This window comes from Artemia sp. Qi Xiang Cuo, chromosome 15, assembly GCF_049724085.1.
Source record: "Artemia sp. Qi Xiang Cuo chromosome 15, ASM4972408v1, whole genome shotgun sequence".
NCBI classification, from domain to species: Eukaryota; Metazoa; Arthropoda; class Branchiopoda; order Anostraca; family Artemiidae; genus Artemia; species Artemia sp. Qi Xiang Cuo.
Window position 1 is genome coordinate 43,026,190 of NC_142808.1, and position 21,964 is coordinate 43,048,153.

The 21,964-nt window shown below is 35.8% G+C and overlaps 1 protein-coding gene across 2 annotated transcripts in view; it reads left to right on the forward strand.

The window, feature by feature from the left end:
* The window catches only part of Crk (Crk proto-oncogene, adaptor protein), a 46,474-nt gene that overhangs the window by 18,848 nt on the left and 5,662 nt on the right, over positions 1 to 21,964 (forward strand). Inside the window, exons 3-5 of one of the 2 annotated variants that reach the window (XM_089101003.1) lie at positions 13,248 to 13,452; positions 15,899 to 16,027; positions 18,928 to 19,050. In XM_089101003.1, coding sequence (XP_088957129.1) covers positions 13,248 to 13,452; positions 15,899 to 16,027; positions 18,928 to 19,050 — 457 coding nt within the window. The remainder of the gene's footprint in view (positions 1 to 13,247; positions 13,453 to 15,898; positions 16,028 to 18,927; positions 19,051 to 21,964) is intronic. The other variant, XM_089101004.1, reaches the window with a different exon arrangement.

Below are 21,964 nucleotides of genomic sequence, written 5' to 3' on the forward strand. Positions count from 1 at the left end.
AGAGGTAAAAGATGGTGGGACACTTAGGGGCTGGGGGAGGTCGCTATGAAGCTGAGAAAAGGTAAAAAATACACACACAAAAATACATAGTGATTCGAGATTAAATAAAGGGATAATTCATGAACGATTAGTGTCCTGCAAACTAATATTAAAGGTATTGATTATAGACATTATTGATTAATTGTATATACAAAATAGATTTATTGTCTTGGGGTTATTTTTTCTTCGCTTGTCTTCTTCTTCTATAGAGAGGCATTCATCGTAAACAAGCAGATGTGGTAATAAATGGCTCTTTGGATATGCACCACTAAAAATAAATTATTGGTTTTCTTCTAAACGCTTTTATTTAACTTCATCTATTAAGAGGGTCAAATCTTCACAGATAAAATAATTAAAAAACAATTGAGGTCTGCTAGAATAAAGTAAAAAATTGTTAGGTTGTAATATGAAAACATTTTCGTTTCTGTCCTAAAAAGTTCAACTGACAAAAACGAGCTTAGTGGGTAATTCTTTAATCTGTTGATATTTGAAGGGCCCTCTAGGTCAAACTTAGGCCTCTACTCATACAATAATTTCCTTCTGGAAAAATTAGGTTACACTTTTCCAATGGACGCTGAAAAATAATTAGCTAAAAGTCACTTCATAAGGTTTTCTTGCAAATGTGTTGAATTTCCTGTGCAAGTGTGGATAATGGCGCTAGTGTCGACAAAAAAGACTACCAATGTCATCTAGCGTTTGGCGACACTTCGCATTTGTTTAAGCTCTGTAATCATTTTTTGTCAGAAACTGAGATTAGAGACTTATTACTTCCCTAATTTTTTTTTTTACCAATTACACTAATTAAATTAATTGTTCTTATTATTAGACTAAAAAACGGAGTGTCACCAAACGGTAGATGGTGTTGTTAGTTTTTTTTGTCAACTAGCGCCAGTTGCCCCCCTTATTAGTTACCCATATTATTTGGTCCTGTGTTCAATTTAAGTATCAATGCGCAGAAAGTCTGTTCGGAAATCTGGCAAAGAGAAAAATCACAAATACATTAAGTTGGTCACTGACCTGGGGCCCATGTGTGTCTGAAGGCTAACTAAGCATACGTGTTTAACTATGTAGTATAGGTGTTAAACTTCTTCGTTTCAAGCTGCCATATGACAGTTGAATCTAGTAGTGGGCTAAAAAAAAAAAAAGACAGAAGAGTTTAATGTAATAAAATGGAAATATCAGTCAAAAATACGCGTAAAGTAGATGTATTTTTGTTTTTAAATGTTAAAAAAATGTTTATTTTGAATTTCATTAAAATAGACAAATGCTCTGCTAGAAAAATTTAATTCGAATTTTTGGTTCAAATCTATGTCTGAATATCTTGCGTTATGTAATTAGTAAGTGTCCGTAACTCCAAGCCGGTCATTCATTAAACAATCCTGTTTTTTTTTATGATTATTCAGTATTAGTGCTCCACAGTAGTCGTATCACATCATTTCTTATAAAATCTTGATAACTTTTTGAAATAGCCATAAATCAGAGGCAACGCTGTAGCGCTGCCTATAATAAAGCCCATACGGCTCCAATGTTTTATTATTTATTTATTTTTCCCTGAGGCACTTCATATGGAAGGGGTCGTTGTATAAACTTCAAAAGGGACTCATTCGATTGGAAATTAGAAGTTCTACTCCCCTTTTTAAGAGTCAAAAGTGATCGAAAGACAACTAGCCCCCCCGCCCTTTGTTCCCCAAATAGGCCTACATCCGATAAAAATTTTGAGGTAGCCAGAAATAGTTCAAAGATCATAAAACAAAACTCGGGGGTCGACACAACCCTCAGGGCCTGGGGGTCGGCGTTGTAAGTGATGTCCTGGGGGCATATATGGTTCTTATAGAAGGGATGCTCATGGAAATTGAAAGTTATTGTTCACTTTCAAAGAGTCAAAAGAGATCGAAGGGCAATTAGCCCCCCCCCTCCGCTCTTTTTCCCCAAACCCATCCGATAAAAATTTTGAGATAACCATTTTGTTAAGAATAGTTCAAACACCAGATATTAAAACTCTGGGATCGACACATACCCCCAGAGCCCGGGGGTAAGTGTTTTAAGCAATGACCTGGGGGCATATAGGGTTTTTATGTTAAGAGAGGTCGTATAAACTTCAAAGGTAGCTCATTTGATTGGAAATTGGAAGTTTTTATTACCTTTTTATGAGTCAAAAGGCATCGGATGCATCTCCTCCCCCTCCCCCCACAAACACACCCCTTCTTTTCCCCAAATGCATCTGATCAAAATTTTGAGATGACCAGTTTTTTGAAATAATCCAACAATCTGATAACAAAACTTCGGGGTCAACATAATCCTTCACAGAACCCGAGGGAAGGGCTGTAACTTATGTTCAAGGGACATATAAGGTTTTTACGGAAAAGGTGGTCGTATAAACTTCGGAGAGGACTCAAATGACTTAAAATTGGAAGTTCTAGTTCCCTTTTTAAGAATCAAGTGATCCGATGGCAACTATCCTCTCTCCACGAAACTCAAGGCCATAAGGCTCCAATTTTTTTCCACAGAGGCACTTCACATGGAAAGGCTGGTCATATAAACTTCGGAGGGCCTCTTTCGATTGGAAATTGGAAGTTATTGTGCCATTTTTAGGAACCAAAAGTGATTGGAGGGCAAATAGCCCCCACGCCCTTTTTTCCCCAAATGGATTCGATTAACATTTTAGTTCAAGGATTAGATAACAAACACTTCGGGGTGGGCAAAACCCTGTCGGGGCCCAGGGGTAGGCGTTGTAAGTTATGCCCTGAGGACATATATTGTTTTTAAAGAAGGGCTGCTCGTATAAACTTCAGAAGGGGTTCATGTGATTGGAAGTTGAAAGTTCTAGTTCACCTTTTAAGAGTCAAAAGAGATCAGAGGTCAGCTAGCCCCCCCGCCCTTTTTTCGCCAAACCTATCTTTTTTCGCCAAAAAAAAAATTTTGAGATAGGCATGTTATTGAAGATAGTTCAAACATCAGATAACAAAAACGGTTTTTATGTAAGGGGTGGTCGTATAAAGTTCAGAGGTAGCTCATTTGATTGGCGATTGAGTTACCTTTTTAAGACTCAAAAGTGTTCGGAGGGTATTAACCCCCTCCCCCCCTACACCTTCTTTTCCTTAAATGCATCCGATGGATTTGAGATAGTCATTTTCTTTAAAATAATTCAACAATCAAATAATTCGGGGTCAACATCCCCCCCAGAGTGCGGGGGAACTAAGGGTTGTAACTTGTTTCCCGGGGGTATATAAGGTTTTATGGAAGATGTGGTCGCATAAACTTCCAAGGGGACTCAAATGATTAGAAATTCAAAGTTCTAGTTCCTTTTTAAGAGTCAGAAGTTATCGGATATTAGGTAGCCTCACTCCCTCCCCACCAACCCTCTTTTCCCCAAATGCGTCCGATCGAATTATTTATATAGCCATTTTGTCCAAAATTGACCAAAAATCCTATAACACAAACTCCAGGGATAACACAGCCCTCCCCCACAACCCGGGGGCAAGTTTTGTAAGTTATGCCCCCTGGGGCATATAAGGTTTTTATGGAAGTGATATTAGTATAACCTTCAGAGGGTGTTTATGTAATTGTAAATCCTAATTTCTAGTATCCTTTTTCAGAGTCAAAAGTGATCGGAGGGCTACGAGCTCCTCGCCCCTCCCAATGCCCTTTTTTCCCCAAATGCACCAGATCAAAATTTTGAGATAATCACTTTGTTCAAAATTGTTTAAAGATAAAATAACAAAAAATCCAGGTTTCACACAACCCCCCAGAGCCAGTGGGCAAGTGTTGTAAGTTATGCACCGGGGGCATTTAAGGTTTTTATGTAAGGAGTGGTTGTATAAACTTCAAAGGTGGCTCATTTGGTTGAAAATTGAAAGTTCTCGGTATCTTTTTAAGAGTCAAAAGTGAACTGAGGGCATCTACACTACACCCCCCCCCCTTCACGCACACCCTCTTTTCCCCGAACGTATTCAATCAATATTTTGAGATAGCCATTTATTTTAATTAGTCCAACAATCAGATAACAAAAGCTCCGGGTCAACATAATCCCCCTCCCCCCAGAGCCCGGAGGAAGGATTGTAAATTATGCTTGGAGGCATGTAAGGTTCTTATGGAAGAGGACTTCGGAGGGGACTAAAATGACTAGAAATTTAAAGTTCTAGTTCCCTTTTAGAGAGTCAAAAGTAATCTGATGGCAATTAGATTACTGATTTTTGAGATAGCCATTTTGTTAAAATAAGTCAAAAGATTGATTAACAGAGAAGCCAGGGTCAACACAAACCCCCAGAGCCCTGGGGTAAGTGTTGTGTGTTATGTCCAGGGGCATATAAGGTGCTTATGTGAAGGTTTTGAAAATATTTCAAAGATCAGGTAAGCCAAACCCAATTAAGGTAAGCCCCAATTCAAAAAAATCAGGTAAGCCCCAATTCAAAAAACTTATGAACGATATTTTATTCCGAAACTTAAGCGAGCTGACCCCTGACCTTCTCCGCATGGCCAGACCCTTCCCCCTAAAAAAAAACGCAATAAAACAACTTATTAACAATGTTTTATTCCAAGATTTATAGGAGCTAACTTCTGGTCTTCCACGGCCCGATACTCCTCCCTCCCCCCAAAAATAATCCTAACAGCTCACAACCACCTAACAGCTCACAATGGCATCCATTGGGCAAGTTCTGGTTCGCGGTATTAGGAAAAATATGTGACAGTACGATTATTTCACCAGTTGGACAGCACGATTATTTCACCAGTTGGACAGTATAATTATTTCACCAGTTGTCATAAATACAGTAAGATCGATAGAATTATCATAGCAAAAGTTATGGGTGGGGATGTTAGAAAGACTAGCTGATAGCACAACAAGTTGTCATGACTTCAGCAAGACTGATAGAATTGCTTCAGCGATAATCACCTGCAAGACCAAACACAACTGCTAGACATATTTGCTTGGTCTCTCGCAAAGGTTCGGACCAATCCGAGGAGGGATTCTTCCTTGTGTAATGGTTTGAGGATGACACGAAATCCGACTAGCACTTCTACTATCAACTCATTGCAGCTCCAAGCCGTCTGAGGCCAATGCAGCTACGCCTGCTCCTCCTCGATTTACTCAAACCTTCGCTATTTACCCTGTCCTATGAAGTTCTGATTTCTTTTGAATCCCTTCTTATGAACTATCCACACCCTATCTGAGGATGTCCTGCTTCTTGTTTGACCCCGTATGGATGGCCAAAGTCAACCCATCATACTTAGTCTGTAAAATATTACCTGATTTTCCTGATAAATTACCTGAATTTTCCCTGTCATTTTCCCTTGATTTGAAAAAATTCACTCGAAATTTTCTCCCCCTCCCCCGAGAATTTTGACGAAATTACGCCATTGGTCTCAAAGGTATGGGGAGAGTTACTCTGAGATGACTTTCATTTCGGGATTATTCAGTAATATGCTTTTAGCACAAAAACTAAAAAATTATGACTAGGACATAGTCGTAAACAATGCAATATTTTCTTTGAAGTCACTCAGGTAAAATTTTACATGAATTTGAATTAGGGCATTGGAATTTCTTTTTAATTATTAACCCTGTATGAAGGCTAATCCTGATATAAAAACAATGGAATTAAAAAAAATTGTGGTAGAATTGGATTTGCCTTTAAAAACTTTCTAAATATAATCTTATCGTAAAAATTGGAAGCCCTCCCCTCTGCCCCTCTTAATGAGACAAAATTAAGTTATAGATTATATTCTAATTCAGGGAATAGTTCATTAAAACGGAAGCGACCCCAGAACATGATTCATAAAAAATTGTATATTTTAGCCGAAAGTAAAAATTCGGTTATTATTTCTAGATTGTTTTCTTATAAATTTCGATGTTAATTTCGGAATTTTTTTTTTTTTTTTTTACAAACGGTTTATGTTTATTTCTTTGTTGATGTTTCAGGTTGATGTTCTACCTGATGTTATAGATTTTCTTTTATTGTAGCCTTCGAAAGTGGAACTAAACCATTTTTTTCTTACAGCCGAATTTTTGTTTATTATTTTTAGTATTCGGTTAAGAAAATTTATCAAAAATGTTAAATAATTGTTTAAAATGGGAATCACCTTGTTTCTTCTTGATCTTTAATGCATAATTTGCATATTCAGACTGCTTAAGAGAGATTAAGTGTTAGAAAACTATTTTACAAATATGTGTTTTCTAGATATATAAGATAATTATTTGAAAAAAAACTACGTTTTCTAAAGAGTTAAAGAGGCTGAGTTACAAGGTCGAACCTTAAAACGTACTGGGATTAGGAGGCACAGCTGGGGGGCTGCCGTCCCCCAAACCCCCCGCTTTCGCAGCCTTTAAATAAAAAAAGTTTTTAAACTTAAAGTAAGGAGCGACATTAAATCTTAAAACGAACAGAAATTATTCCTTATATGAAAGGGGCTGTGCCCTCCTCAACGCCTCGCTCTTTACGCTAAGGTTTGACGTTCTCACAACTCTTTTTTTTAAAAAATAAAAAATTTAGCGTAAATAGCGAGGCGTTGAGGAGGGGACAACCCCTTTCATATACGGACTAATTTCTGTTCGTTTTAAGATTTAATGTCGCTCCTTACTTTCAGTTTAAAAAACTTTTTTTTTATTTAAAGGCTGCGAAAGCGGGGGTTTGGGGGCGGCAGCCCTCCAACTGTGCCTCCTAATCCCTGTACGTTTTAAGGTTCGACCTTGTAACTCAGCCTCTTTAACTCTTTAGAAAACGTAGTTTTTCAAAAAATTTCTGCACGTTTTTGTACAGTTTATAACTTGTGACTCAGCCTCTTTAACAGCCCCCCAACTGTGCCTCCTAATCCCTGTACGTTTTAAGGGTCGACCTTGTAACTCAGCCTCTTTAACTCTTTAGAAAACGTAATTTTTTTTCAAATAATTTTAAAAAGAAACTGAGTTTCTTTTTTAAACTTTAAATTCAGTATATAAAAAATTGCCTCTGACGGTGAATCGAACCCGGGTCTTCCGCCTGACAGTCAGGAGTATCGACCGCTGTACTAAAGAGACACAATTGTAATTTTTTTTTTAGTAAGTGGAATCTATTTTTGACGCAAGCAAATCCCCACAAAACTTGATATTTGGTTTTTTGAAAACAGGGAAGGAGTGATCGGATGGAATTGAAATTTAGAGGATAAGCTCCCAAGCCCCAGAAGAGCCTATCCTCTAAATTTCAGCCCGATCAAACGACGTTAAAGGGGGGCTGTGCTGGGAAAATTTAACATGGGCTCTTATAGGACAACGAGGTTTTTCGTAAATTTAAATTTGGGGAATAATTTTTTCGGTCTGAAAATATCAAAAGGCCCTAACAGGTCGAATACTGCTTCGAATGAGTCCTCAGTCACCCGGATCAGTTGCCAACTATGGCCTGTAGGCGTGGATAACAAAAAAAAAGAGAAATGAACTTTCAGTGGCTATATTTGGTTTTTGGAAAACAGGGAAGAAGTGATCGGATTGAGCTGAAATTTCAAGGATAAACTCCCGTACCCTAGGAAAGCTTAACCTCTAAATTTCAACCCAATCGGACAACGTTAAAGGGGGCTGTGGTCGGAGGGTCGAAACTTCCGGCCCCCTTTTACCCATGAAGATAAAGTCGGAGGGGGGTGAAATTTTGCACGTTTCTTAGTTTGAGCTTGGGCTACAAAATGCGACTTTCACTGTCTCTCTGCGACCGCTAGGACTGGAAATCGCTTAACATTGTGGTGGGTCGCCTCTTTATAGAGGCACAATTGTGCCTCCTTGATAAGGCTAATTTCTTCTATGTCATCTAAGGAGTTAAAACTAAACTCATTTCTTTTAACAAAATTTTATTAATTGCCCTTAATGTGTTTCCTAAGGTAAATATATATTATGCTAAACTGGTTGAAATCGCAAAAAATTTGAACATGTTTAAGTGGGATCTGTGCTTGATTCGGCCATAACCTTGATAGTAAGACTTAGTTACTGAAATTTATAAAATTCATAAGTTACTGAAATCGCAAAAAAGTTGAACATGTTTAAGTGGGATCTGTGCTTGATTCGGCCATAACCTTGATAGTAAGACTTAGTTGCTGAAATTTATAAATATTTCTTTCAGTTCCTCCGTCATTTCACCCAAATCGCTTTTCTTCAAATCGAACCTTTTAAACCGACTTCTGGGAATAAAAAGAAAAATTAAAAAAACATGATCATTGGTGGATTTAAAATTCACAAATCCTTCACTAGAAAAAAATAAAGTTGAACTATTTTTGACTCTGGTCTGTGTCTAAATATCTTGCAGTATGTATTAAGTAAATGTCTGTCTGTCTGTCCCAGGCAGTCACTTATTTAAAAAAAATCGTGTGATTTTGTGTGTTGGGCATATGAATCGTGTGTTTTTCATAATGCAGACAAACTCTTGCTAGAACGTATACGGGATTTTTAACAAGAGAATTTATCTCAATATAGAGATTGTATATCATTAATAAGTGATGAATTTTATGATTATTTTTGGTAATTATACCTTGTTATGTCTCACGCCTGGGGGATCAAATCAGACTTCCATAAAACCTTTTTTTTTGGGGGGGGGGGAGCAAGTATATTTCTAGATCTAATCGATCGAGCTTTTTTTAGATGACGCCAGTAGTAGTATTGGTACAATCTAAGGTACAAGACAGGTAGGAAATTACTGTATCGATCTAAGGTACAAGACAAGTAGGAAATTACTGTATCAATTAAAGGTACAAGACAGATAGGAAATTACTGTATCAATCTAAGGTACGGGGGTAATAATAAATTACTGTGTCAATCTAAGAGACGGGGGTAATAGGAAACTACTGTGTCAATCTAAGGTACGGGGCAGGTAGGAAATTACTGTGTACAATTAAAAAGAGAAGACAGGTAGGAAATTACTACAGTACAATGACCGGATTCAGCCTACCATGAAAATTCGTGCTGGTCACGAAATCATAGTTTTGGAGTTAAATAACTTTTTCTGTTAAAAGTCGTGCGAGTTTTCATGGTATTGTGATTCGTTTCCTGGTATGATGTTATGAAATTATGTCTGTAAATTAATTTGTTAGGTGTGGATGTTTTATGTTTAACCTTGAACACGGGTATAAAAACTCTGACAATGAGTTATTTTCTCAGTTCAAAATTGGCATTTGAAATATAATGATGCATTCTAACAAAAGGAATATTAATGAAAGCTATAAGAAGTAAGCAAGAAGTATAGCAAGAAGTAAGTTATTCTTTTATATTCTTAGGGGGTAAAGAAATTAATTCTAATAAAATTTATTCAGACCCCATTATAGTTAACAGATTGTTAAATATTTTTTGAACATCGATCTCCAGAGTTCGGTAAAGAGCAATACTAAAACAAGAAAAGAGTATGTAAACACTGCATTTAAATGGCTTGCGAGCTTAGTACATGAGGTAAATCATACCTATTTTTTATTGCGGCCCAAAGTCCCCCCCCACCACTATGCCACAGTTGTCCACCCCCCCCCACTCCACCAACCCCCCCCCCCCCTCCCTCCAACCTGAAATTTTTCTGAAATCGCACTTTCAGATTCAGCATGTCAGGGAACACACTTTCAGGTTCAACATATTGCAGAACCCTAAATGCTCACCCCTAAAAACACACACACACACACAAAAATACACACACACAGACACAGACAAACACACACAAACACACACACACAAACACACACACACACACACACAAAGAGACACACAAACCAACAAACACCACCACACACACATACACACATACATATAAACACACACACACACACACACACACACACACACAAACACACACACACTTAAACAAGCACACACACACACACACACACACACACACACACACAAACACACACACACAAACACACACACACAAAACACAAACACACACACAAAAACAAATCAAAACACATAAAAACACACAAGTTCCCTGACATGCTGAATCTGAAAGCGTGATTTTCATGGCGATGAACTATTCTAAAGAATAAAGATGGTTGAGGCTTAAGATGTTTATTGCTTAAACATATTAAAAAAAAATTTGAAAAAATACATATTGACATATTTAAAAAAAAAAGCTTAATCCATTTGATATGAGGAGGAGCATGAGTTTAGGTCTATGGATATCCGATGCATTTTTGCATGTCAGTTATCTTTTCCGCCACCCATTGAGCAAAATATCTTACTTCATCTTCCGGATCATGTACTGAATGCAGGTATTTCTCACATTTGAAGTCTTCTAAATTGAATAATGCTATGTCTTTATCACATTTTTCTAGTAAGAGTTTATCACTTGGCACGTTTCCCTTAACATATACAGCTTGTACACCGAAAAAACTGCATATTTCCTGAATTTCCTCTTGTATCTTGTACATGGTTTATTTCATAGCCATTTTCATTACGTGGTCTTATGGTTTTAACGTAAAGGCCGTTTCGATTTATAAAATTTAGTGTTGGACTCCATCTGTTTTTCTCGTACTTATACATATTGTATCTGACGTTCCATTTATAGCTATTAATTTCACGTCGTTGATCGTCTAGAAGTAAGAAAGCTGATTTGAAAATAAGGCCAGTTTAGGAATATTTCAGACCAATATATTCTGTGTCAATCCCACCAAATATTATTATATCTGAAAAAAGGGCTTAAATTAAATAAATATGTAATGTTTCTGAAACTCTAACAAAAACAGATCACTTTCTTAGAATAAATCATTTTCACTTAAGGAGGTTGGGTAACATTAAATCTACACTTAAAAACTACAAAAAAGTTGAAAAAAAAGTAAAAAAAAAACTCAGAAAAAAAAGTTAAAAAAAAACTGTCAGAAAAAAAAGTGGTCACTACAAATATTATTTTTCTAATAGTAAAAGTTGCGACACACATATCTATATCATTCCCATTTTGAAGTTGGGAAATATTAAATATAAATTTTATGTGTTTTAAGTGTGTTTCATAGCATTCTAAGAGATGTAAAAAAAAGTTAAAAAAAAAGTTGGAGAGAGGGGGGGTGGTGGAGTGGGGGGTGGACGACTGTGGCATAGTGGTGGGGGGGGGTGGGGGGACTTTGGGCCGGAATAAAAAAAAGGTATGATTTACCTCATGTACTAAGCTCACAAGCCATTTAAATGCAGTGTTTACATACTTTTTTCTTGTTTTGATATTGTTCTTTACCGACCTCTGGAGATCCAGGTTCAAAAAATATTTAACAATCTGTTCTCATAATGGGGTCTTTATAAGTTTTATTAGAATTAATTTCTTTACCCACTAAGAATATAAAAGAATAATTTACTTCTTGCGTGTAGCTTTTATTAATATTCCGTTTGTTAGAATGCATCATTATATTTCAAATGCCAATTTTGAACTGAGAAAATCACTCATTGTCAAAGTTTTTATACCCGTGTGCAAGGTTCAACATAAAACAACCACACCTAACAAATTAATTTACAGACAGAATTTCATAACATCATACCAGGAAACGAATCACAATACCATGAAAACACGCACGACTTTTAACAGAAAAAGTTATTTAACTCCAAAACTATGGTTTCGTGATCAGCACGAATTTTCATGGCAGGCTAAATCCGGTTATTGTACTGTATTAATTTCCTACCTGTCTTCTCTCTTTAATTGTACACAGTAATTTCCTACCTGCCCCGTACCTTAGATTGACACAGTAGTTTCCTATTACCCCCGTCTCTTAGATTGACACAGTAATTTCCTATTACCCCCGTACCTTAGATTGATACAGTAATTTCCTATCTGTCTTGTACCTTTAATTGATACAGTAATTTCCTACTTGTCTTGTACCTTAGATTGATACAATAATTTCCTACCTGTCTTGTACCTTTAATTGATACAGTAATTTCCTACTTGTCTTGTACCTTAGATTGATACAGTAATTTCCTACCTGTCTTGTACCCTAGATTGTACCAATACTACTGGTGCCATTCAAGGAAAAAACAATATTTTTCTCATTTTTTATAATAATATTCAATTGAGAGGGATATTGTTGTCAGATATGTACGCGGGAATTTCGTTTTGTTCGGAGCAACACTTTGAGAGTATCCACTAGGAATTGGACGAAAAAAGATGGCGACCAATTATTGGGAAACAATCAATGGCGACGAACTAAAGCTATCATCAAGATAGCTTTTGTTTCCCTTCTTCTGCAATTGGTCTGTATTTCAATATCTAAAGGGATATCAATATCAATTGGTCTATATTTCAATATCTAAACTAGTAGTATATATTTAGGCTGAAATTAGCCGAGTTGAAATTGTCAGAGTAAAGTTTGCTTTTTTTTTGGGGGGGGGGGTTAGATCTACTCTATGCAGCTCTGTAAAAATAAAATCTGTACTGTGTAGTAGGCAAAAAAAAATATTTTCGTCATTTTTTATATTAATGTTGTATAGTATTCTATATTATAATATTATTCTATATTTTTATATTATTTTTATATTTTTTATATTAATCTTCAATTTAGTGGCATGTTTTTGTCAGACATGTGCGAAGTTAGTTAGTGTAAGGAGAAACACTTTTGGGGTCTCCAACTGTAAAATTTTAAAAAGAAATATGGTGCCAAATCACTTGCCATAGCATCGCCTTTGTTTCGCCTCATTTACAATTGGTTTATATTTCAATTTTCAAGGAAACCGTTAGTTGGCATTTTTGGCCGAACTTGACTGAGTTGAAATTTTAAGAATAACGTGTTTTTTTTGGCAGGGGGTGGGTGGGTGGCTCTACTCTATAAAGCTGTGTTAAAATAAAATCTGCACTGTTTATTTGCAAAAAGAAGTTTTTTGTTTCCATTTTTTATATTAATTTCCAATTTAAAAAATATATTACTGTTAGTCACACACGTGGGAATTCGATCTCGTAAGGAGCAACATTCAGGGGGACTGAAATCGCAAATGTACAAAAAAAAGAATGGTTAAGGCTTATTCTTGGTAAAAATTGCTTTTGTTTCCCTTCTTCAATAATCGCTCGATGTTTCAACTTCAAGGCTAAATCCAGGCTTTGTTGTTTTTTTTTGGGGGGGGGGATGCAAAATAATCTTGACAAAACGCATCAAAATTTGTTTATATGCATTTTTCTTAAGTTTTTACAGGTCGGACAAAATTGGTGGGGGTGGGGGTCAAGCCCAGTAACCTTCTTGGATATAGTCTTGTTCAACATCTACACTAAATCCGTAGTTGATATATTTGGCTAAATGTTTTTCTCTTATTACAGGGAAGATAACAAAGTCAGTCATTATATAATTAATAAAGTTCAACAAGGAGAACAGATTCGATATAAAATTGGCGATCAAATGTTTTCAGATCTTCCGTCTTTATTATCCTTTTATAAGATTCACTATTTAGACACAACGCCACTGATCCGACCCGCATTTCGAAGGATTGAAAAAGTTGTTACAAAATATGATTTTGAAGGCAGAGTAAGCATTCCTTTTTTTCTTAGTGTTGTAATCTATACTTCTCGTCGCCTGTATTTCTTCCGATTGCCATTAAACTTTAGGGAATTGTTGAATTCACTCTTGTATAGGTTATAGGTATTGAGTCCCCCCCCCACCGGCCCTATTAGTACTTTTTGTGCGGACTGTAATTAGAAACCCCTCAACGCAAGTACTTGACCGTCGTTTGATTTTACGTTATTCATATTTTTTGGATATTCATTTTAAGGGTTAGTTATTTATGAAATCTGTCATCTAACAAACTTCCGAAATTATAAAATCTCTTTTTCAATAAGTTCTCTGAATTTGGTTTTCAACAGTTTGGTTAATTAGGTATTCAACCTAATTTTTCAAATCTTTTGAATTTGAAAATGCTGCTGTATTTTACACGTGGGGAAGATTGTTCAGGGAGGGGATTGTCTGGGGAAGGGGATTTTTTGTCGGGAAATTTTCCCTATTAAAATAAATTTGATATGCGTATGCGATCGAAATGAGCTAATTGGGTAATTTATATAAATTTAGGGTAAAGGACAACTTTATTCAGTTGGCGGTTAACTCTATCGTGGAATGCAAGTTTGAAAAAAATCGATATTTGGGTTTATTAATTCAGTGCTATATTGTATTTTTCAATTTATGGACTCGATTCCCCAATGAACGGGAATTGTCAAGTGGTGGATTCCCCTTTAATTTCCTTTCTTTTTAGATTGTAGCAACGGGTAAGCTAGCGAAAATATAAAATTTGATTAAAATAAATAGTTAAAAAAAGAAAAGTAAATAAAGACAAATATACATAGAGCATAAAATATGCCTTCTGAAATACCTTTTTTTGTAGCTTCTATAGGACCTATTTCTTAGTACTTTGTTTCTTTTTTAACGCTTAGTTTTCGTCTCTTGGTCGCATTAGCTATTGTATTATATTTATTGTGTATTTATTTTGTTTATGTTATACCTCAAAATCAAAACAGACTTTTTTTCTTTTAATGGAAAAAATAAATGAACTAAAATCTAAAATTAATTAAAATCTAACCCCCCCCCCCCCCAAAAAAAAACTACACAATTGATGCTGCTGTGAGCACCACGGAAGCTAAATAGTTACTTCCATAAAAAAGGAAGCGACCGACGCCGTGTTGTATAAAGGCGAAATATTCGCTTCGTTTTAGTTCGTCTTTTCCTTCTACTGGCCGTATTCCCGTTTGTTTTCTTTATCTTGAGATTTATTTTCTGTCTTTGTTTTTGGAAAAGATAAAAAAAAACTAGACTATACAGCTAATGCATACTAGAAAATAACGTGAAGGGATAAAAAAAATTTGTACCAAAAGGAAAAACAAAGAAAGTAAAAACTGAAATACTGTTTCTTTTTGTTGTATAGCGTTTTCATCTCTAACGTTTCTAGTATGTTTTAGCTGTATAGTCTATTTTTTCTTTCGCCTAATCGCTTTCAAAAGAAGTACGAGGTAAGGCCTATTGTTTAATTTTTGGCAATACGATACCTTGCGAGCCTCCGTGTCAGCTGAACGGGGTCCCATGTTCTCCTTATCGGCCCTTTTTCCTCTTATCTGTTTCCTCTAGGGTTACCTTTGATCTATTATTTTGTATACATTTACCTTCAATGTGCTTTATATATTTACCTGTTATGTTTTTACCTTCAGTATATTTAACTTCTTATATTTTACCTTTATTTACCTTTCTTTTTACCTCTATTTACCTGTTTTTACCTTTACTTACTTCTCTTTATACATATTCCTTGTAATTATTTAATGCACGTTTCAACCGATTAAGCTAGGGTTGGTTGGATCGGCAGCACTTCTGGCGCTGAAACCCATTCACTGTCTCCTTTAGTAATTCTTTTTTTATTCCTTTAATAATTTACCGTTAAAATAAGGTGAACTTTTAACAATAGACACTTTTTTTGCTTTCTGGGTGCTGTTTCTTTTTCTTTCTTTTTTTTTTGCATGTTTTTTTTTCATCATGTTTTCCTCTACATTGCATGATCCAGACCATTTATCATTAAAAAAAAGGTGGACACTTAACAATGGTTTCTGTTGTTTTTTTTTCTGTTTTTTTTGTTTTTTACGGGCTCTGTTTCTGTTTTTGTTTTTTCCTGTCTGCATATATATATATATATATATATATATATATATATATATATATATATATATATATATATATATATGTTTTTATCTTCATTATTTTTTTCTCTACATTGTTGGACCCAGAAGATTCACCGTTCAAAAAAGATGGACGCTTTACAATATTTTCTGTTTTCGCTTGTTCTTTTTTAAGGGTTCTGTTTTTTTTTTTTTTTTTTTTTTTTTACTGTTTTTCAGTTTTTTTATTACCATAATTTTGCAGAACCTGTCTTACGATCTCTGTTTCTGGTCCTTTGTTTTACATACTTTTATTTTCATTGCTTTTTTTCTCTACTTTGCAGGACCCAGATGATTTACCGTTCAAAAAAGGCGAGCACTTGACAATAGTATCCAAAGATGAAGAACAATGGTGGACGGCCATGAACAGTTTAGGGAAAACTGGGTCCATACCAGTGCCGTATGTTCAACTTGTACGTTTTCTTCTTTTTTTACAATGGCTAGATCCAGCTTCGCTCAGGCACAATTTTTAATCGATGTAATCGCGTAGTGTGGGATTTAACCTCTCTCAGCAGAAGCCACCCATTGCCAACCCACTTAAACACCCCCAATTCGAAGAACCTACCCCTTTCCTTCAACCCCTTTCCTCACCGTTTTCGGTAAGGAAAGTAGACCTGGTTTTCATACAGCAGAAAACTAGGTCTCGCTTGGATTCAAAGGTGCTGCTCTTAAAGCGGTGAAATTATATTTTGTTTTCACATAATCAATCCATTGTTGTTGGTGCACAAATTTCGCAATTTGTTTACTGTAAGAAGGATACATATCCGGATAGTCAAGGGGCATGGGCTACATAATATTTTTTTTCTCCACATTATTGGGGGGAAACTCCCCCTCCCCCAAAGGAAACCCCTGATAAGAGGTTTAGCAAAAGCTTTATTTATTTAGCAAAAGCTTTAAAAACATGATATTTATAACACACAGGTGCCAAAGACATAATTGAGCGAAAAAAGTGTCTATGCCTCTAGTCTGGAGACTGCGTAAAATCGTTTCATGTAAACCGAAAAAAAACCCATAATATTCAGAAAAAAATATATCAGTTACATCTTTGAGCTGAAGCTGTCATTGGTGGATCCAGGGGATATTATAATATATATATATATATATATATATATATATATATATATATATATATATATATATATATATATATATATATATATATATATATATATATATATATATATATATATATATATATATATATATATATATATGTATATTATATATATACATATATATGTATATTATATATATATATATATATATATATATATATATATATATATATATATATATATATATATATATATATATATATATATATATATATATATTATATGTATATTATATATATATATATGTATATTATATATATATATATATATATATATATATATATATATATATATATATATATATATATATATATATATATATATATATTATGATATAATATATATGACAGTAGGTGGCTTTGAGGTTTGGGGCCCGTAAAAAGGACTTTGTCTTTAACAACATCATTTTTTTTTTAATTTTCGTTTGTTTAAGATCTATAATAGGCAAAGTTGCGGTAAAATTTGCTGTAACGAGCTAGTTGGTGGACTGTTGTAGCTAAGTAGTTAGAACTACCTGTCTATTAAATAGAATTGTAAGTTCGACTGCCACTGATAACAAGTTTTAATAGAAAGTTTCCGTTATTTACCTAGAGCTGACTGTAATTTGTAGAATTAAGTATTAGATTGGAATCAATGATTGGTATTCAAACAGTTACATTCGAACACCAATGGGAGAGTGAATTTTGAAATGTAAAATATCCAAGGATATACACAGCAGCTTTTGTATGCCTCTTTCAGTAAAAATTAATATTATATAATTTTTATATTACATAATAAAATTTACTAAAAGTTAAAAGCATTCAGAAGATATTTATTGTATCTTTATGGCAAAATGAAGGGTTGTTTTTTGGCTCAGTAGCTAGATAGATTTTATTTCATACAAATATAAACAAAGACAAATAATTAAATAGAGCCAACAGGGAGCTAAGCTCGAAAAGAAGGCTAAGAATTATTACAATGAGTTCAAGTACATCAAAAATAAAGACAAAGAAGATAAACCAAAAAACGTCATAACATATAGAAGGAGAAGGGCAAAGGATGCTACCCCAGCACGGCAAAATCTAAAAATAATACTAAGAAATAAATTATCAAGAAGAATCACCCCGTCATCAAAGGTTAATGATATATTCTACTAATTTAGTCTTTAAAAGTGATCGGCTATTAAGATTTTTATATTTAGTATTTAATTTTAGCCTATATGCTATAGAAGGGATTTGATATCTTATTGAAAATTTATCTCACTGAAAATTTATTTCAGTAGAAAGCAGAAAAAATAAATAATGAGTGCCAATGTTGGGTCATAGTGCACAATCGATGTGATGCATATGCACCACATTGTGGTGCTATGTAAATTTCCAAGAAAGGAAGCACAATAGCACAATTGCCCATATTTTGGTAAAAATTACTTTTATACCTTTGGTTCCGCTGTAAAGCGAGGATTAATGAGTTAAAATTCAAAATATCTATTATTTATATACATGCTATGAAATATGCACTAAACTGGTTATAGTGCTCTTTGAGAAGAATTTTGTTTTATATCTCCTGTTTAATGTATAGCAAAAGTAAAAATATGTGAAAAAATAAATCCAAAATTGACAAAAAATCTGGAGTACAGGCAGAATATTTTTTTTCATGATGATTGTTTTCAAAGTAGGGTAGATGCTTTGTTGTCGGTGCAAAATGAGATAAACAAGGTTTGAAAATGTATTCTTTTTAAAAATTGCATTTTGTTTTTGCGAAAAAACCAACTAGAATGTTGCCTAACAAAATTACTAGAACAGAAACATACATTGCGATAGTTAATGCAGTATATTATATTATAGTGGAGAATGCCTTTCGTAAAGAGGTAATTTAAACTCTTACGCGAAAAATTTTGGGAAACCAACTGATTTGAAAGTATAAAGAAATTTGCTGTCTTTTCAGGATAGATTGAATTTATTTGAGCATATTCCGTACATATTTCAATTTGAAACCAAAAATTGGTTTTTTGCCCAAATTGCCATAAATTAGTAAAATATATTTGACAATACTGGCAAAATAGTTATAAAAATTGCCACTGGATCGCTAGTGTTTTTCTTTTTCTTTTGTCACCACCCTATGTGATTGGCTTTGTTCTGTCTGTCTGCTAGTGAACGTCCTGAATGTTTAGCGATTACTTCATTGCCGAACTTCAGATCGTTCTTTTTTTCTTCCTTTAGATAAGATTTTCAAATATGCAGGTAGACGATGGACATAGCACGCCGTTCGCCGATGCAATCAAACCGGTTGAAAATGGAGCAGCAAAGACGAGGTCTCTAACGCCTGGAAAGATGAGCATCCAGGTAAATAGATTAAAATTTAAGTGCTTTTAAAATATATGATTTAAAAAACCTAAGTACGTTGGTTGTATCTCTCAGGCTGCTATCGAGAATTTACCGGGATTCGATACTTCAAAGGATCACCTTATCTCGTTCACTATAAACTTTATAGTTTGTGTGACCGAACTGTTTAGAATTAATTGACCGGTCTTGTCAAGCCTTGTATGACCTTTGATAAGAGATCTGAATAAAGGACAGAAAACTAAAAGCCAAAACCTACTTTCCCAGACATTTTGAAAAAACCGTTTTAGCGTCTCCCCTTTCTTGCTGGAGATAAACATATTCAGATTTAATGGAACTTAAGTCATTAGAAAGTTTTTTTTTTCAGAAATGCAAATGTTCTTTTAACGTTCAGGAAAGGGCAGTACCTTGAAATGTTCTAGCACACCCGATAGGAAAATACTAAAAATCAGCTAAAAGAAAACATCATTTGAGCAATTTGGTAACTTTGGGAATTCCCCGTGGGAAACCCCCGTTTGATTGAAAACGTTGCCGACATAAGGGACGTAAAATTTCATTGTCTTTTCAGTTTTATTTCACAATCAAACCACAGATTCTTGATAGCTCTCTAAGGTGGCTAGTCCAGTGGGAAAATTTGCTTATGGGCCCTTTGTCTTTGAGACGATCAGCAGACGCTGGGGCTGACCGTCAACCGAATCCCCTCAGCATATCCTAAGATTCACTTGTGAGAAGATTTCAATTTTGAAGAATATTCCAAGATATTAAGTAATAATACTAACAACACTGCTGCGCATGCTCCTCCCCCACCCCGGTTTATGCGAAGACTTGACTTAAGTCCCGTCCGGCCTTTGTGGCTGTGTTGGCGCTTCTTCTCTTCTGAGCAAATGATGAATGTGGCGACGGTAGTTCGATCAGTCTGGCGCTAGACGAAGAAGCTGGGGGAGGTTATGGGCCGGGAAATTGTCGGTCCATCTCTTACGAGGTTGGCCTCTAGGGCACGTGCCATGAACCCGTCCTTCGAATGTGACTTTTGGAAGCTGGTTGGCCAACATTCGTTGGATATGGCCAAGCCAGCGGAGTTGTTGGCTTCTGACCCGGTCCATGATGGTGCGGGGACAACGGAGTAGTTTTCGGAGGTCTTTATTTAAGACTCGGTTAATGTAGGTAATCCCCGCAATGCGTCTAAGGCATTTAGTTTCAAAAGCGGAGATTCTTCGCTCATCACCAGCTTTTATTGACCAATTTTCACTTGAGTATAAAGCGATTGGAATTATGAGAAAGTTTGAAGAGTCGCACCTTCAGAGAAGTTGACAGAGTCTTGTTTTTCCAGATTGGCAAGAGGTTCTTTAAGCTGACACTTGCCAGGCCGAGTCTTCGTTTGATCGATTTAGAGTAGTCGTTATCAGGAGTTAGGAGGCTCCCTAGGTAGACGAAGGAGTCAATATTTTCTACTGGTTCTCCTTTTATTGTTAGCTGCACATTTCTTGAAGCAGGGTCTCCAGACACCCGCATAACTTTGGTTTTGGCTGTATTAACGAATCATCCCAAAGGCCTCGGTTTCAGACACTCGTTCGTCGGTGTCAGCTTGGAGTAGATGCTCTTGACTATTGAGTTTCTCGATGTCATCTGCGTATGCCAGTTTATGGCAAAGCTTCCCTCCAATCTCTGCACCGTCAACAGTTTCAGCAAATGATAGCGCTGTGTTGAGGAATAGGCTAAAGATGTGGGTTGGCAAGAGGCAACCTTGAAGAACGCCCGCTGATGTCAGAAACTCCTCTGTCAATCCCTCGGGCGTCAGGACTTGGCTGACGAAATGTGAATATATGTCTCTTATCAGGGTTACTTTGTTTTCAGCGGCTCCATAGTATAGCAGGATGTGCCATAATCCATCTCGCCATATCAAGTCAAAAGCCTGCTTGAAATCGATGAAGAGTAGTAGTAGCTCTTTCGCAAACTCGATATACTTCTCCATCGTTTGCCGAGTGGAGAAAATCTGGTCTATGGTAGAGCGGTCTTTTCGAAAGCCTGCTTGGTATTCCTCTAAGATGTGGTTTGTCAGAGATCTCAGACGGTCAAGGAGTATTTTTGTAAGAATTTTCGCTGGTTGGCTAGTTAAACTTATTGGTCTGTAGCTGTTACAGTCGCCCTTTTCCCCCTTTTTAAAAAAAGGGGACGATAGTGGCTTTCACCGAAGATCTAGGGAACTGGCCCGTTTCCCAGAAAATTGTTATGAATTTGCTATAGATATCAACCAGTTCTTCTGGGCCTATTTTTATTAGTTCTGACTGAATACCATCCGGGCCTGGGGCTTTATTAATTTTTAGACATTTTAGTGCTGATAGTACTTCAACTGGTATTGGAAGAAGGCTTGGGTCAGCTGGGTGCTGTAGTAGTAGTAACGATAGTAAGATGTTCGGGTCGGGTATTATCGTAGGGTTTAGTTTTTCGCTGAATTGATCCTTCCATCGTTTTCGTCTTTCCTGAGTGTCCGTGATTGGGAGCCCATGTTTATCTAACAGTATAGGAGCGGCCGAGGACTTCTTTTTTGACAGTTCACGGACTTTCTTGTACATGAAGTGGCTATTACCTTTTTAAAAGGCTTCTCCACACTCACGACATTTTTCATTGACGTAGTGTCTTAGAGCTTGCCGGATTTTATTTTCTACTAGGCACTTCGGTCTCTTGTACACGTCCTTGCTTTGTCGATCTACCTTTGTAGCATGAGCGTGCTTCTGCACACATAGATTAATAATTTTGGGGGTGATTCACCGTTTATCCGAATGGGTCTGAACTCCCAGGATGTCATTAGCAGTTTCTCTGATGATGGATATGCACGTCGACCAATTGGTCAATTTCTTCTGCTGTTGGAGCTTCCATGGGTTGGATTCTCGACAACTTGTTTGAGAGTGCTGTTCTA